This window comes from Cyrtonyx montezumae, unplaced genomic scaffold (assembly GCF_038088225.1).
Source record: "Cyrtonyx montezumae isolate F1298 unplaced genomic scaffold, pur_monq_1.0 scaffold_0, whole genome shotgun sequence".
NCBI classification, from domain to species: Eukaryota; Metazoa; Chordata; class Aves; order Galliformes; family Odontophoridae; genus Cyrtonyx; species Cyrtonyx montezumae.
The window spans coordinates 39,749,267-39,763,877 of record NW_027071824.1 but is presented as its reverse complement, the minus strand read 5'-3'; the positions used below and the strand labels follow the sequence as shown (position 1 = coordinate 39,763,877).

The following is a 14,611-nucleotide window of genomic DNA, read 5'->3' as shown; positions in this document are numbered from 1 at the left end:
GTAGTAGCTGGTAATGCATTAGAACAATACTAGGTAAACTGACTTTACAAAAACAGAAGCTAATGCCTCACCCCAGGTACTGTGGTCCCTGAGAGAAAGGCTGTTGACATCATCCACCTAGACTTCAGAAAAGCCTTTGACACTGTATCCCACAGTACTCTCCTAGAGAAACTGTCAGCCCAAGGCCTGAACAAGTACACTCTTTGCTGGGTAAAGAGGGATGGGCCCAAAGAGTTTTGGTGAATGGAGTTAAGTCCAGCTGGCAACCGGTCATGAGTGATGTTCTTCAAGGATTGGTACTGGGGCCTGTCCTGTTTAGTATCTTTATTGGTGTCCTGGACAAGGGGATTGAGTGCACCCTCAGTAAGTTTGCAGATGATACCAAGTTGGGAGGAAGTGGTGATCTGCCGTGGAGTAGGAAGGTGCCTCTGAGGGATCTGGACAGGCTGAATTGCTGGGCTAGGGATAATGAGATGAAGTTTAACAAGACCAAGTGTTGGATCCTGCACTTTGACTACAACAACCCCTGGCAACTACAAGCTTGGGGCTAGAAGATTATGTGAAAGAAGTGGACCTGGACCTGGGGGTGTTGGTAGGCACCCAACTAAAACATGAACTAGCAGTGTGCCCAGGTAGCCAAGAAGGCCAATGGCATCCTGACTTGTATCAGAAATAGCATAGCCTGCAGGAGCTAGGAAGTGATTATCCCTCTGTACAGCACTGGTGAGGCCATACTTTGAGTAGTGTGTTCAGTTTGGGGCCTTTCACTTCAAGAAAGGCATCCATCAAGGTGCTGGAATGTGTACAGTGAAGGGTTATAAAGCTGGTGAAGAGTCTGGAACACAGGCCTTTTGAGGAGCATCTTAGGAGACTGTAATTGTTTAGTCTGGAGAAGAGAAGGTTCAGGGGAAGACCTTACAGCTCTCTACAACTCCCTGAAAGTATTCTTTCATGTAACTAGTGATAGAACTAGAGGGAATGGCTTCACGTTGCACCAAGGGAAATTCAGGTTGGTTGTTAGGAAAAATTTCTTCTCCAAAAGAGTGGTCAGGTACTGGAACGGTCTGCCCATGCAGGTGGTTGGAGTCACAGTCCCTGGAGGTGTTTAAGAAACATAAGATGTTGTACTGAAGGAGACAGTTTAGTGGGGAAATATTGGTGGGAGTTGTACAATTGGTTTGGATGGTCTTGGAGGTGTTTTTCAAACTCGGTGATTCTGTGATTCTATGAGAAGTCAGGTTCCAAGATGTTGCAAAATGTTTTAGCTTACTTTGCTGTAGGGTGGTGCAATATATTTTCATAGTGTTTGATTCCATGCCAAATTCTTCAAGAGACTGCTAAAAGAGAATGTTTCTCAGCTCTTCCAGATTTGAAGATAACCACAGTTAGTGCTGAGTTGTGTGCTGTTTCCTTACTTAGAAAGGTAATTAAATAATTCTGTACAAAACAGGTACAAACTATTCTGGGTGGATTTGCAGTACTAATGAAATCCCTTAGGGTTAGGTGTCTCACATACAACTGTACTGCTTGCAGGATTTCCTGTGCATTCTTACAGGCTTAATTTTTCTAATTGAAATTTCAAAGTGTAAATAAAACACGTTTAGTTTAGCTGAATCTTTTTGTAGGGACAATTCAAAGCATATTGGAAGGGGTTGTGCATTTTCTTTGGACAGGTAACAGGTACCACATCTGCATCTTCTGTAAAACACTTCAGAGGGCATTCATTTCATTATTAGGCTTTGCATTTTATATTCTTTTTAAGAAAGAACTAGAAGATCCAATTTTCATTAGCTAACTTGTCAATCAAGTCTTGAAAATTTTAAAAATAAGAACTGGACTGGTGGGGTTAGCAAACTTACTTAGAATTGATGAGAAAAAAGTGTGTGGAGGAGGAAGAGTGGGACAAAACATGAAACTTAATTAAAGGGAAAGAAAAGGAAACAATATTTTCAAAAATTGATATTGCCCTCTACGATTATACAGCAGTAGCGAATGAGAAAATGCTTATTATCTTTAAGTTAATTCCTTAGTTTCCATCACTTTCTGAGAGCAAGTAAGTTCCAACTGTGGTCAGTGCAGTATTACACTGTTTTTTAAACTTTGTTTCCTTACTTGTAGGCCTAATCAATGTGTGGATTATTCTGCTGGAAGAATTGACAACTGCCATATCGAACTGTCCCCGCCAGCACCAACCTCCTACTCTAGATCTGCTCTTTGAATTGCTACGGGATGTTGCAAAGACACCTGGTAATTAAAGGACTTGATAAACTGTAAGCTACTGGAGCCCTGGCCTGACCCCTCCTGGAATTCTAACCCACATCTATAAACTGTGATACTCTTCACAGTAGAGCTGTGCAGAGAAATGCTCAAATATAATGGAATTTCCTTGGAATGGGATTTGTGGTTCCAGTTAGCCTATTGTTTCATGGTGATAAAAAGGCATGTTGTAGGAGTATGTTGAAGTCCTGCATGCACAAATAGAGAAGTGCAGTGTTCTGGCTACAGAAACATTTGCTTGGAGTCCAGGAAACTGATTAAGTTATACAGTCCTATAGACTCCTGGGAAGCACAGGAGATTCATGGTTGAGTAAACATTCCTGTACTCAGAACTAAACCTCACAACTAAATCTACAATGGATTACTCTCTTAACCCATGAGAAAAGAGTTTCAGAGCCTGCCTTCTTTAGAATCACCCCTGGCCTCAAGCTTGGAATGAATTAACAAATGTATCTTTAATGTAGGCTTTGTAAGTAGAAATATACACCCATCATTGTGTTTATTTTAAGGCCCAGGATTTGGCATTTATGCAGTTGTACATCTTCTTCTTCCCACGATGTCCCTTTGGCTCCACCGCAGCCATGGTGACCACTCTTATTGGGATGTGGCATCTGCTAATTTCAAGCATGCCATTGGCCTTTCTTGTGAACTTGTAGTGGAGCACATTCAAAATTTCATACACTCAGGTATGTCCTAACACTGTAAAATTTCCTGACAGTCATTTGATGGTATGTTACTGAATAGCTACCTGGGGAGGAGACTTCTTTGCTTTTTGATTGCTTAATTGTAAAACAAGAGGAGGAGGGTTAAGAATTTGTTTGTTTTCTTTTCTAATAAGAAATAGAAATAATACAACTTGCAAGAGACTTGTGGAGGTTATTTAATCCACACACTTGCTCAGACAAGGGCTAACTTCAAAATTAAAATGTTCATTAATTAAAATGTTTATTTCACTTTCCAAAAGAAGACTAGACTTTGATCTTAAAGAGCTATAACATTCAGAAACAGTAGCTAACAGAATTTCTGTAGTGCAGCTGAAGTCTAGACATTTTATATTGTTAACCTCAAGTTATCATTTCAGTAGGATGTGATGCATGTTTCAAAATTGAACTCTACTGATATCTGCATAAAAAGTATTGGTTTTGCAAAGTCTCTGAATTGCATAAGTGTAGCGAGACTATCTTTAATTACAGCACAAAAGCAGTGGTGCTAAATAAAACCAGTCTGTGTCTTTTCCTTATAGATATTGGTTATGAAAATATGATCAACACTATGCTAAAAGATCTTTTCAAGTTGCTGGTTGCCTGTGTAGCAGAACCAACAGAAATTATTTCCAGAGTTGGCTGCTCTTGTATCAGGTAACAATCTCCTCACTCTGTTAGCATATTCAAAAAAAGATATCTATATCATTGAAGTACTTGTGGACTGATGGAGGTGGCTGGAATCTCAGAAGCAGTCTGCAATATATCTCTATATTAGACTTACTTATCAGCCTTTTTTCTTTTTTAACTGTTTTCTGTCTACTTCAGAATCTGTAGTCTTGGACATTGCTGTGTGTGTCGTTCCTGTAAAAATACTTGTACGGTTAGTCAATAATTAATCCCTAGGAACAATAATTAAGAGGCTTTCTTGTAGGAGTTCACAGGTCTTTGGATGTAGTGGATATCTTTACAGTCTTCAGTTTATTGCAGTCATAGTCAAAATAAGCACTCTATTATATGCTTACAGAACATATGTCTCCTCTCCGGATTGCTTAAGAAGGAAAAGCAAAGAAAAAGCAGTCAGAAAATCAGTTAGGAGACTGAATATCATTAGCTAGTTAATTAGCAGTACTTTTCTTTAGTTTTCAACCTTCTCCCATTTCAGGTGAGAACTGTTCAGTTCTTATGGTAACATTTTCCTGTGTGCCTACTTGTAGGTATGTATTAGTGACAGCAGGACCTGTTTTTACTGAAGAGATGTGGAGGCTTGCATGTTGTGCCTTGCAGGATGCATTCTCTGCCACTCTGGAGCCAGTAAAGGTAAACTGCCTTTTTCCTAACAGTCAAAACTAATTATAGACACTAAATTTTGACAGGTTGTCACACAGGCACACAAGTTTTGAATACAGGGGCTAGAGGAAATGATTACAGACAACAGTAGTCACTAACTTTATATTGCCCAACGGTAAGAAATCAGGAGATCCTCAACTTTTGTTCCGGTTCTTCTTAACTGGTTAAAAGTTGACAGAAGATAGAGTTGCTTTCTTGATCCTGTTGCTGCATGCTCCATATAAATGATTTCTAATCTTGCCGCTATGTGACAAAAAATTCTCTTTTAGTTCACCACTGCTTAAGTTGTTGCAATGCATTTGCATCAAACACACTGAATATTGAATAGCAGGTGGTCTGTCAATAGTACCGGGAAAGATCACTCTAACTGTGAATTCTGTATTACACATGAACGGGTTCGGCAATTCTACAGTCACTGACTTCATTTAACTCACAGTGAAAGTCTGATGTTGTGTTTCTCTATAGAACCTATTGGGCTATTTCCACAGTGGTTCTGAAAGCTTTAGTGGAGATGCCTGTGAAGTGAAGGTGGCAGCCCCCTCTCTCTCACCGAGTGCTGAAGCTGAATATTGGAGAATCAGAGCCATGGCACAACAGGTAGAGACTGACATTTCATGGAAAGCTGGAGAAGTTTTTAAACTTGGTGCTTCTCTTTGAGCACATTTTAAGCACAGGCATCCTCACAAACCCTGTGCGCAAATCAGTGAGACTTCCTCATTGCTAGGCTATCATTTATTTATCTAACACTAGTAGTGAGAAAAACTTTTCATTACTTTCATTACAAAAACATTAAAACTTACAGGGTAAGTGGGCGTTAGGGGGAGTACTTGGCTGGGAGTAGGTGCATAGGTCGGGACTATGAGCTTATTGTGTGGTATAGCTTTAAAAAAGGCAATTCTAATGTACATCAGTGGAAGCCTTTCTGACAGGGAAAGAGTGTCACTATGAATAGTCACCTAGAACATCATATGCATTTCTGACTATTTTGTTCAGAGTGGTGAATTCAAAGTGCAAAAAAAAAAACATTGGAACAGAGACATTACACTAGCAGAGATATTACACTAGCAAAACTAGATTTGTTCAACCAATCAATTCAGAGTTTTAAGAGGAATCTACTTTTTTTTTTGTGTGTCCATAAATGTGTGGGTATGGATTGGAGAGAAGAAGAATACTGAGAATTAGAAGATAATGCTGACAGTGAACAAATGATAATAAAAAAGTCATCACTAACCCCTAGTCAACAAAGTAGTCTGGGAGAAAACCTTCTCAGGGTTGTTTTATCTACAGTGAGATTTGTTCATTTTGAGAAAGTATTTATATGAAACAAGTTCCTTGAAATAAGCAAACTGGACTTAATGGCTTGCAGGGTATATTTAAATTGTCAGTATTATATGGCAGTTTCTTCATGGGTAAGCAGCTGGAGTAAAACTTCTGTTGGCTGTTTTTGGTATCAATTTCTGATTTAATCATATCCTGAAGCTGCTTGAAAATCTAGGATGTCTCAGATGTTCAGGATTTGTGATCACAAATAACATGTCAGTGGTAGATTTTGTTTGAATAGAAAGTGTTTTGAAATTAAGTTTCTAGAGAGGCAAAGCTCATAAAGTAGGAAATGTCTCTAGGAGAGACCCTGGTGAGGCACTGCCTGAGTTCTTCTCGGCAAGGATTTGATGCAGCTACTAAGCTATGAAACAAAAGCTATGGCAACTGAGAGTTGTTTCACTGCTTACCTCCCAAGTAACTACAAATTAGGTGGCTGTTGTCTCTTTCTGTCTGAAAACTGACCTTCCAACAACAAACCTTTCTAGGCTGAATGGGCTTTCTATGTAAACAGGTCTTTGCTATATGTGGTACTTACAGGTAGTAGTATACAGGCAATAGAAAGCTTGCTTTGGCTTTTGGTATAATGCTGTGTACAAGTTAAATGAAAAAGTACATCTGTCATTTTCTGTGTCTGTTCCTTTCATCACTGTAAAATAAGTTGGCATAGCTCTTCCACAGTTCATGAAATTCTGCTGTCAGACCCTCCATGAACCCACTGCAAGTGCTAAACCTAATTGTTTTATGTAATTTGTCATTTTCTAGGTCTTCATGCTAGAGACTCAGTGCTCCCCAAAGACCCCTAGCAACAAGGAAGGGTTCGAACATGCCCAGTCATGTGTGCTCGTCATTGACCTGCCACCGGATAAGAAACCAAATGGACATACTCAGAGAAGGTAAAATATCTTCTCAGGAGAACACTGTTATTAAAAGCAAGATAAGATTATTGTCAGGCTGGCAGAGATGGGAACAGAGGCTATGCCTCTCTACAGGTCTCTTGAAAAGACTTCTAATAGATACTAAGAGTTTGTAGGTTGCAAATACCTGAAGGAGGTCACACAAAGCTTTAAAATAAAGTAAGTAGATGAAACTAGGCAAAGAATTCTTATAGAAAGATTTTTCCTAATACTTCCTCATATTAAGATTCTTTTCTTAAAAGAGTAAAAATTTGAAGAAAGCTTTCAGTGCTGTTGTATTTGTAATGATACCTAGCAAATGAAATTATTTTTTTAATACACTTACTGGTCTTTTAAATTCATATTATTGGATTAATAAGGTTGAAATAGGCTAATGGATAATCTGAAGCAGTATAAAGAAGCTACATGAAAAACTGCAAAGCTGTCAGCATACTAGTTTAGGGAACTTTTGTTTTTGCTTGGCACTTTTTATTTTTGAAGAAAACTGTTTGTATTTTGCCATCTCAGAAAACTATGTAATGCATGACACTTAGTCTTATCCTGACAAAGAAAATTTCTTTTTGCTTGCACGTGGTTGTTTGGACAGCCACTATAGTATTATAGGGTCGAGAATTAGTGCTGCATTCAGGGTTTGTGTTTATATTGCAAGGTATATAATACATGATATAAAATAGTATTATACCAGTTACCAAACCTGCTTCTGAACAACTTCAGGCATTCTCACTCAAAACTAAACTATTGCATGCAACTGGAAGTCAGAATGTGATGGCCCTTCCTTGAGTGGACAGGAAGAAAGACCATGCGAGCAAGAAGTTTGTCTTTAAACGAATAAAGCTTGCAATTAATACAACTCTGAATGATCTCACATTGCTCTTTGCCTAAGAACTGCAAAAAGTGTATTCCCCGATGGGGAAATATTACCCCAGCAACACTCATTTTTCACCAGAATGGCTGAAAAGTTGGTTGTGTCACTGTTTTTCATATTACTTGCTAGCAGCACAGTAATATGCCAGTCTTGCATGCTAGTAACTGTGGCCTTTGAAATTTTACTTTAACCTTAGTGGAGTTTTCTCCCTTTTGCTTTTGTTTCCCTGATGCTGCATTGTTTCACAGGAAGCTGGGGTAAGGGAGCTTTTATTCTTCCTAAAAAGTAATTATATACTGTAGGTCCAAACTTTAGTCAGAATAAGAAAATACTGTCCTTAACCAGCTTAGGCATCATGTTTTCACCCATAGTTCTACTCTAGTTTTCTGGTGGTTTTATTTGTTGGTTTTGTTTGTTTGTTTGTTTTGTAATTAATTGAGTAGTAGTCTCAATCAGTTGTCCTTGTGAATTGCCTCAACGGCTACTAGAGAGAGATTAGATCTTCTCCATACTGCTTCCGCTTTTGGAATGGGGAATTTGGAATGTCTCTTGACACCTCTTGACTCTTAACTCTCTATGTGCTCTTAAAGAGATTTTCTGAGTCACAGTCTCTGATGATTTTTACAGCAGAAAACTACTTCCCCACAATGTTCATCAAGATTGTACTGCTGTCAGGTAATAAGACTATTAATTTTAACCACTGTATCAGCGCTGACAGCTACAGCTATAGTAAGCAAGTGGGCTGACATAGATGAACTAACCCTGAAAACAAACAGAAAAGTCTTTCTTACCTGGTAATAATGCTGCTTAAACTGTGTTCCCTCACAGTTCCCTAGATCAGAGAAAGTATGTATCATGCATTGACTCTAAAATATCACAGCTTGAATCTGATGCAGACTTTTTTTTTTTTTTTTTTTACAATTAGTAACTTAAGATGGGCTTCACAGTTTATAATTTTTAATCTGCAAGATGCCACTGTCTTGTTTTAAATATAATGCAATCCAACTCTTTTTAACCTTCCCTGCCTATAAGCCTGCCAATACTATTAGTGAATCATCTAAAAACTTTGCCTGGGGGAGTTTGCCATTTGTATGTTCCCTGTGCAAATAAAATATCAGTGAGATCTAGAACAGCTCATAACATCCAACAGGAGAGAATCACCCAGTGTTACATGTAAGAAATAGGGCTAGGATCTCAGTATTCAAACTGAAGTCTTAAAAGTAAATGTTTGTCAAGACTTAAGCTTCTCTGCATGTTCCATTGCACTGCTTGTTTTTGAAGATTTTTTTTTATTGGTTGGCTCTTTGTATTTTATTTTTGAGATTGGAAAAGGAAAGCAAATGGTAAACCAACGTAAGCCTCAATTTTGTCATGGCAAAGTTAAGGTTTGCTGAAATGTCAGTGAATGGGTTTTAAGGATGATTCTTAGCCTTGAGTTCATCAACAGCAAAAAAAGAAAATGTACTCAGGGCCCAAGGGCAAAAGTGCTGCATAATTTGTGTTAACAAATTCCTTAATTGTAGCAGTCTGAAAATATTAAGAGTGCCTGTAGCTGCCAGAGTATTTAATCTGAGTGAAGATAATGAAATAAATAAATAATAGAGCTTTCTCTAATACTGCCTCTGCAAAGTTCCATTAATGCTTTTGCTCTGGTCAGTTATTTTACTTAACACGATGCAAGAATTGTCCCTTCTAGGAAGGCTGAAAGACCATTCTAGACAACTTCACGTTCATCCATTTCTTTGTAACAAGGCTGTAAGATTTTGGCCTTTCACGTGCATCTTTCATGTTAGATTCTAAAACGTGAAATACTCCCATACTTCTAGTGAAAGCATAACATACATTTATATATTTTTTTCTTTCCTATGCTTGGTTTACCAAGTATTCCTTTCAGGACAATAGTGGTGAGCTTGCTGTCACACCAAGTACTGCTCCAGAATTTATATGACATCTTACTGGAAGAATTTGTCAAAGGCCCTTCTAACCTAGAGGAGAAAATGACAATACAAGTACCAGAAAACAAGCTAGCTGGTTTTCTCAGGTACATCTCCATGCAAAACTTGGCTGTCATCTTTGACTTGCTGCTGGACTCATACAGAACAGCTAGAGAGTTTGACAGCAGACCTGGGTTGAAGTGCTTGCTGAAAAAAGTGTCTGGCATTAGTGGAGCTGCCAACTTGTATCGCCAATCAGCAATGAGCTTCAATATTTACTTCCATGCTTTGATTTGCGCTATCCTGACAAACCAGGAGAACATCACTGCAGAGCAAGTGAAGAGGATCCTCTTTGAAGATGATGAGAGAAGCACTGACTCATCACAGCAGTGCTCTTCAGAAGATGAAGACATTTTTGAAGAAACTGCCCAGGTCAGTCCCCCCCGGGGAAAAGAGAAGAGACAGTGGAGGGCTCGAATACCATCTCTGAGTGTACAGCCTGTCAGCAATGCAGACTGGGGATGGCTGATCAAGCGACTTCATAAGCTCTGCATGGAACTGTGCAACAACTATATCCAGATGCACCTAGACCTGGAGAATAACGTAGAGGAGCCTCCAGTGTTCAAAGGTGACCCATTTTTCATTTTACCATCCTTTCATTCAGAGACCTCCACCCCATCAACTGGAGGACAGTCTGGAAAGGACACTCCATCAGAAGATGACCGGAGTCAAACAAGGGACCAATTGGGAGACATCCTAACACCACGAAGTGGAGAAATGCTGCTACTACCTCCGCTCTCAAGTCCAAAGACAGAGAAAAAAGAACAAACCAGGAAAAAAGAATGGTGGGAAAGCGCTGGCAACAAGATCTACACCATAGCCACCGACAAAACCATCTCTAAGTTCATGACGGAATACAAGAAAAGAAAGCAGCAGCAGGCCATGACATCCTTCACCAAAGAGGTCAAAGTGGAAAAGAAAGGGGAGCTCCTGGGCTCCAGAGGACAGGACTCACCTGTACTCCAGCGGCCACAACATCTTATAGACCAAGGTCAAATGAGGCATTCATTCAGTGCCGGCCCAGAGATTCTTAGACAAGAGAAGCGACCACGCTCAGGATCCACAGTCAGCTCCTTGAATATATCTGTTAGGGACGCTGAGGCCCAGATACAGGTAGGACACTTACTGCCATTATTAGCATTTGATAAGCTAAAATACATCTGAAATGTTTTTCACTTGCTTTTATTGCAATAATTGTGGTCACCTCATAAAATGTCTTCCATACCTAAATAAGTCATCATGATGAGAACTGAGTATTTCAGCAGCTAGCACTGACAAAAACCTCATTCTGACCCATCAAAAGAAAGTCACTCTTTAGGGGAGGCGTTATCAGGCATATACCAGCACAGCTTCCAAGAGTTCTTCTGTGACTAGGGCCAAAGCTGCACTTTCCTAAAAACAACCAACAATGAACTCTTTGCTTACTGTTATGGGCTCTGGCATACTTTGGGCTCTTGAAAATCTGAGGATATGTGTTGCAATGCTTTTGTATTTAAGAAGCTTTTTGTTAATTCCAAAGCATAACTATTGGGATCTGTTGCTAAATAGGAACTTGTTATTTGCATGTCCGAGTAAGCAATTCAGTGAAAGCATTAAATTTAGGAATCTTTGTTTGCTATCAGATGAAATAATAGGTGATGAAGAGCGATCGTGATATGTGAAATACAAAGTCAAACAGCATCATCCAGTACTGAATTACAAGACACAGCTAACATTAAATTAATATGCTAGCATTACTCTGCCCTCTTCATGAAGCTGCAGTGACAAGATGATAGCTTTTTTTCTGCCTCAACTGAGAGACTCCTCCATATGGAAAGGTCTTCTAAAGAGTCTTTTTTTTTTAATCCAATTTGTTTCTAGGCATGGACCAACATGGTGCTGACAGTTCTCAACCAGATTCAGGCCCTGCCAGACCAAACTTTCACAGCCCTCCAGCCAGCAGTGTTCCCATGCATCAGCCAGCTGACTTGCCATGTGACAGATATCCGTGTCCGTCAGGCAGTACGGGAATGGCTGGGAAGAGTGGGCCGTGTCTACGATATCATTGTTTAAACTGTGCTCTGTTACAAAGTGGAGAAGACAGCCAAGATGCATAGCACAGAGGTATTTGGGGTTCATTAACTGCCTATTCGTTGGTGATAAATTAAGAAACAAAGAGCTTGTTGGTGTATATCCCCTATCCACTTGAGACTGTGTGTCCTTCACTCATACTAGCAGAGGAGGCAAAGCATGAATGTGTCTGGAGGGTCTGGAATGACCCCAGAATCTGCCAGTAAATCATGCTGGTACCTAAAGGCAAAATGCATTTCAGTAACCCTCATTTTAGTTCAAACGTACAACAGTGGGAGCCACATCAAGCTTTAGGTAAACTTCCACACTTGTAATTAGCTATGAATGGAACTGGCACATGAGTATCAAACCAGGCAAGCAAGCCCCGTATAACTGAAAATGAGTAAAAAGGTGGCACTTGTTCAGAGTAACCTTTTCCATTCTGAAATTAGCATGAGAGAGGAAAGCCAAAAAAAGATTATAACAACAGTGCATGCCTTCCTACTGAAGAAAGTTGAAATTTATTTTGTTCTGAGAAGAGCCTTTGAAATCTGGTCTCATTCAGGGTAGCTAGTGAGTGATAATTAAAGTATTCCAGGTCTTAAACTGGTGAGCCAAGCACAGGCTATTCATCCCTTCATTACCCTTGTGGAGTAATGCTTGGGGGGGATGGGGGGGTTTAAAAAAAAAAAAGTGCTGTCAAACTGCTTTTTCTACAGCACCACCCTGGCTACTTCAGCTATGATCACAGGTGATCATTTTCCCACATGTATAATTTCCCCAAAAGGCCACAGAGAAGTTTGTTCTGCTGTTTCCTCTGAAGCTAGAGGGGAAGACATACAACAGAGCAAAGCTACAGCCATCCTACATGCCAGTATCCAGCACTCACAACAGAGTGAATTGTTCCTCCAGTTCAACCAACACTACACCTAAGCTGACTTAAGTATCTACTGGAACTCTAGAATTCTGGGTAGAACTACTGGAGCAAGGACCCTTACACCTTACATTAAACTCAGCCTGTCATTCTACATTCAAGTTAATCAAGATGGAAAATAGTCTGAAAAGAGCATAACTAACTATTCTGTTTCTCTCCCCTTTCTCATCTGCTGCAGTAAACAAGGAGGGAACAGTCTTATATAGGTAAATTCTATCTCTGTGCAGTGCTTCTATAAGGACTACTACAATCTGCCAATATTATTAACAGGGAGAGAAGTGGAAGGGTTGACTACTGTATTGTCAAATACATATGTGATGCTGTTCACACTGGACACAGCGAAGGGTTATTTTGATTCAAAAATTATGTCACAGCCCCTGGGACTTGTACTCACATACTACATCATTTGTTGGTTAGATGTTTAAATAATTTGTCAGAACTGATTTAATCTTGGGTGATCCCTTAATGATGTTCTCCCAAGGCTTTTGAAACATGCATACCAACTAAATATACAGCTTCAGTCCCTGCATCCTCAAACTGTCATCTTTTTACATCAATCCTGGACTTTACACAACTAAATGTTTTAAGCATCTTGAACCTAAAAAAAAATAGAGGGTTGGTCCAAAAAGACCTGCTGAATAGCCATCACCCAAGCTAATACATTTACTGAGAGTTTCACTATCATCCTGCCTTTGCCCTCCATAACCCACTCCCCATTTGCCAACTGCTAGATTTTTGTGTGGGGGAGTACTTTTTCCTATATTATTCTGCGGTGTCAGTCACACTGTTTCCCTTTCTTTCAGAACATCACTTGCAGAATTGTTTCAGGAGCACCAAAATTCCTTAAAAGCAACTCATTCTTACTGCGTGCATTGACTTTATTAAAAAGTAATTTAATGTTATCAACTGTCAGTTTTCCCAACAAATGGAATACTTCCTTGGGGGTAGGTGAGATTACGTACCAAGCCCTGAGCATACTGTTAGATAGTGTTGCCATGTCTTTCTTACACAGCTTTAGGTTGAGTAAAAGGGTGGTTGTATTTTGTTAATCCTTTTGTCTGGCATCTATACAGAACTGCCTTTAAAGCAGGACATTCATTAGGCAACAACAAGAACCAGAATAGACACCTGTATGCAAGGACACTCAAATGCACTGTTTTTCATTATACATTTGTTTCAGGGATTGAGAGCTTCACTGTGCTTACCTAAAACTGAAGCAAGTCCTTGATGTATGTTGGAGAAGTAAAACTGATAGCACTACCAAGGGGGTCACTCAGGATTCCAGAAGGGGGCTGGTTATCTAGGAAACACCGTGGTTACAAGTTACCTATAAATCAGAAAGAGAAGCTCGAGAAATGAAAATGCCTGAACACAGCACAGCCCAGTGTTACCTGCATAGCCAGCTGCTTGACCAAAACACTGCTGTATTGCAATGCATTTTAAACTTCTCCTTCCAAATTATGCACTAAGTGCCCATTGTCACCCTCAGTGCCTCTGTTCACCCATACCCCTTCCCTTAGGGAACCACATATGAGGACACATGTAACTGCGTCATCCCAGAAATATCATGTATAAGGATGGGATGAGTATGAAGGAATCTTTGTAACTGCAGGCTTTAGGTGAGCAATATTTAGCAGACGCTGCTCTTCCTTTTCCTTCTGTGTGAAATGGTAAGCAGGTGAGGACAGCTTACTGCTGCTTCAGGAACTATTAACCTGAGAGCAACATGTGGAGCTGGTTCATCAGATTCTTTTCTACTATTTTAGCAGTAGATGTTAGTGAGCCCCAAGGAAGTAAAACGGTGAGTGTGAAGTCACCAGTTGATAGGCCTGTTTGCTCCGTTCCATTCATACTTTGGACCACTTGGCCTAAAGCTGCCAGCACAGGGCAAAGGAACCTGCACAGAATGGTCCCAGGGAAGGATCTTGGCACTTGCCCCTAGCTCTGGCTGCCCCAAGCACATCCAGCAGATCCAGCAATCCTCCACCCATCTTTCTTACATAACATAATTTGATTCTTACTTATAGCCCTGTAACACACTGTGCAAGGTAACGACAGCATAGGACAAACCACCGGTGAATCACGGAATCACAGAATTGTAGGGGTTGGAAGGGACCTCTATAAATCATCAAGTCCACCCACCCCCACCAAAGCATCAGAACATTTATCTCCAGGTTAATCTGTTTTCATCAGGATATTAGGAT

The 14,611-nt window shown here is 39.9% G+C and overlaps 1 protein-coding gene across 1 annotated transcript in view; it reads left to right on the top strand.

Annotated features, from left to right (window-relative positions):
- Window positions 1-12,166, top strand: part of ARFGEF3 (ARFGEF family member 3) — a 79,722-nt gene extending 67,556 nt beyond the window's left edge. The window contains exons 28-35 of the mRNA XM_065733202.1: window positions 2,119-2,247; window positions 2,787-2,963; window positions 3,521-3,635; window positions 4,196-4,298; window positions 4,794-4,925; window positions 6,414-6,544; window positions 9,313-10,537; window positions 11,285-12,166. Coding sequence (XP_065589274.1) covers window positions 2,119-2,247; window positions 2,787-2,963; window positions 3,521-3,635; window positions 4,196-4,298; window positions 4,794-4,925; window positions 6,414-6,544; window positions 9,313-10,537; window positions 11,285-11,476 — 2,204 coding nt within the window. The 3' untranslated portion in view covers window positions 11,477-12,166. The remainder of the gene's footprint in view (window positions 1-2,118; window positions 2,248-2,786; window positions 2,964-3,520; window positions 3,636-4,195; window positions 4,299-4,793; window positions 4,926-6,413; window positions 6,545-9,312; window positions 10,538-11,284) is intronic.
- The last annotated feature ends 2,445 nt before the right edge of the window (window positions 12,167-14,611 follow it).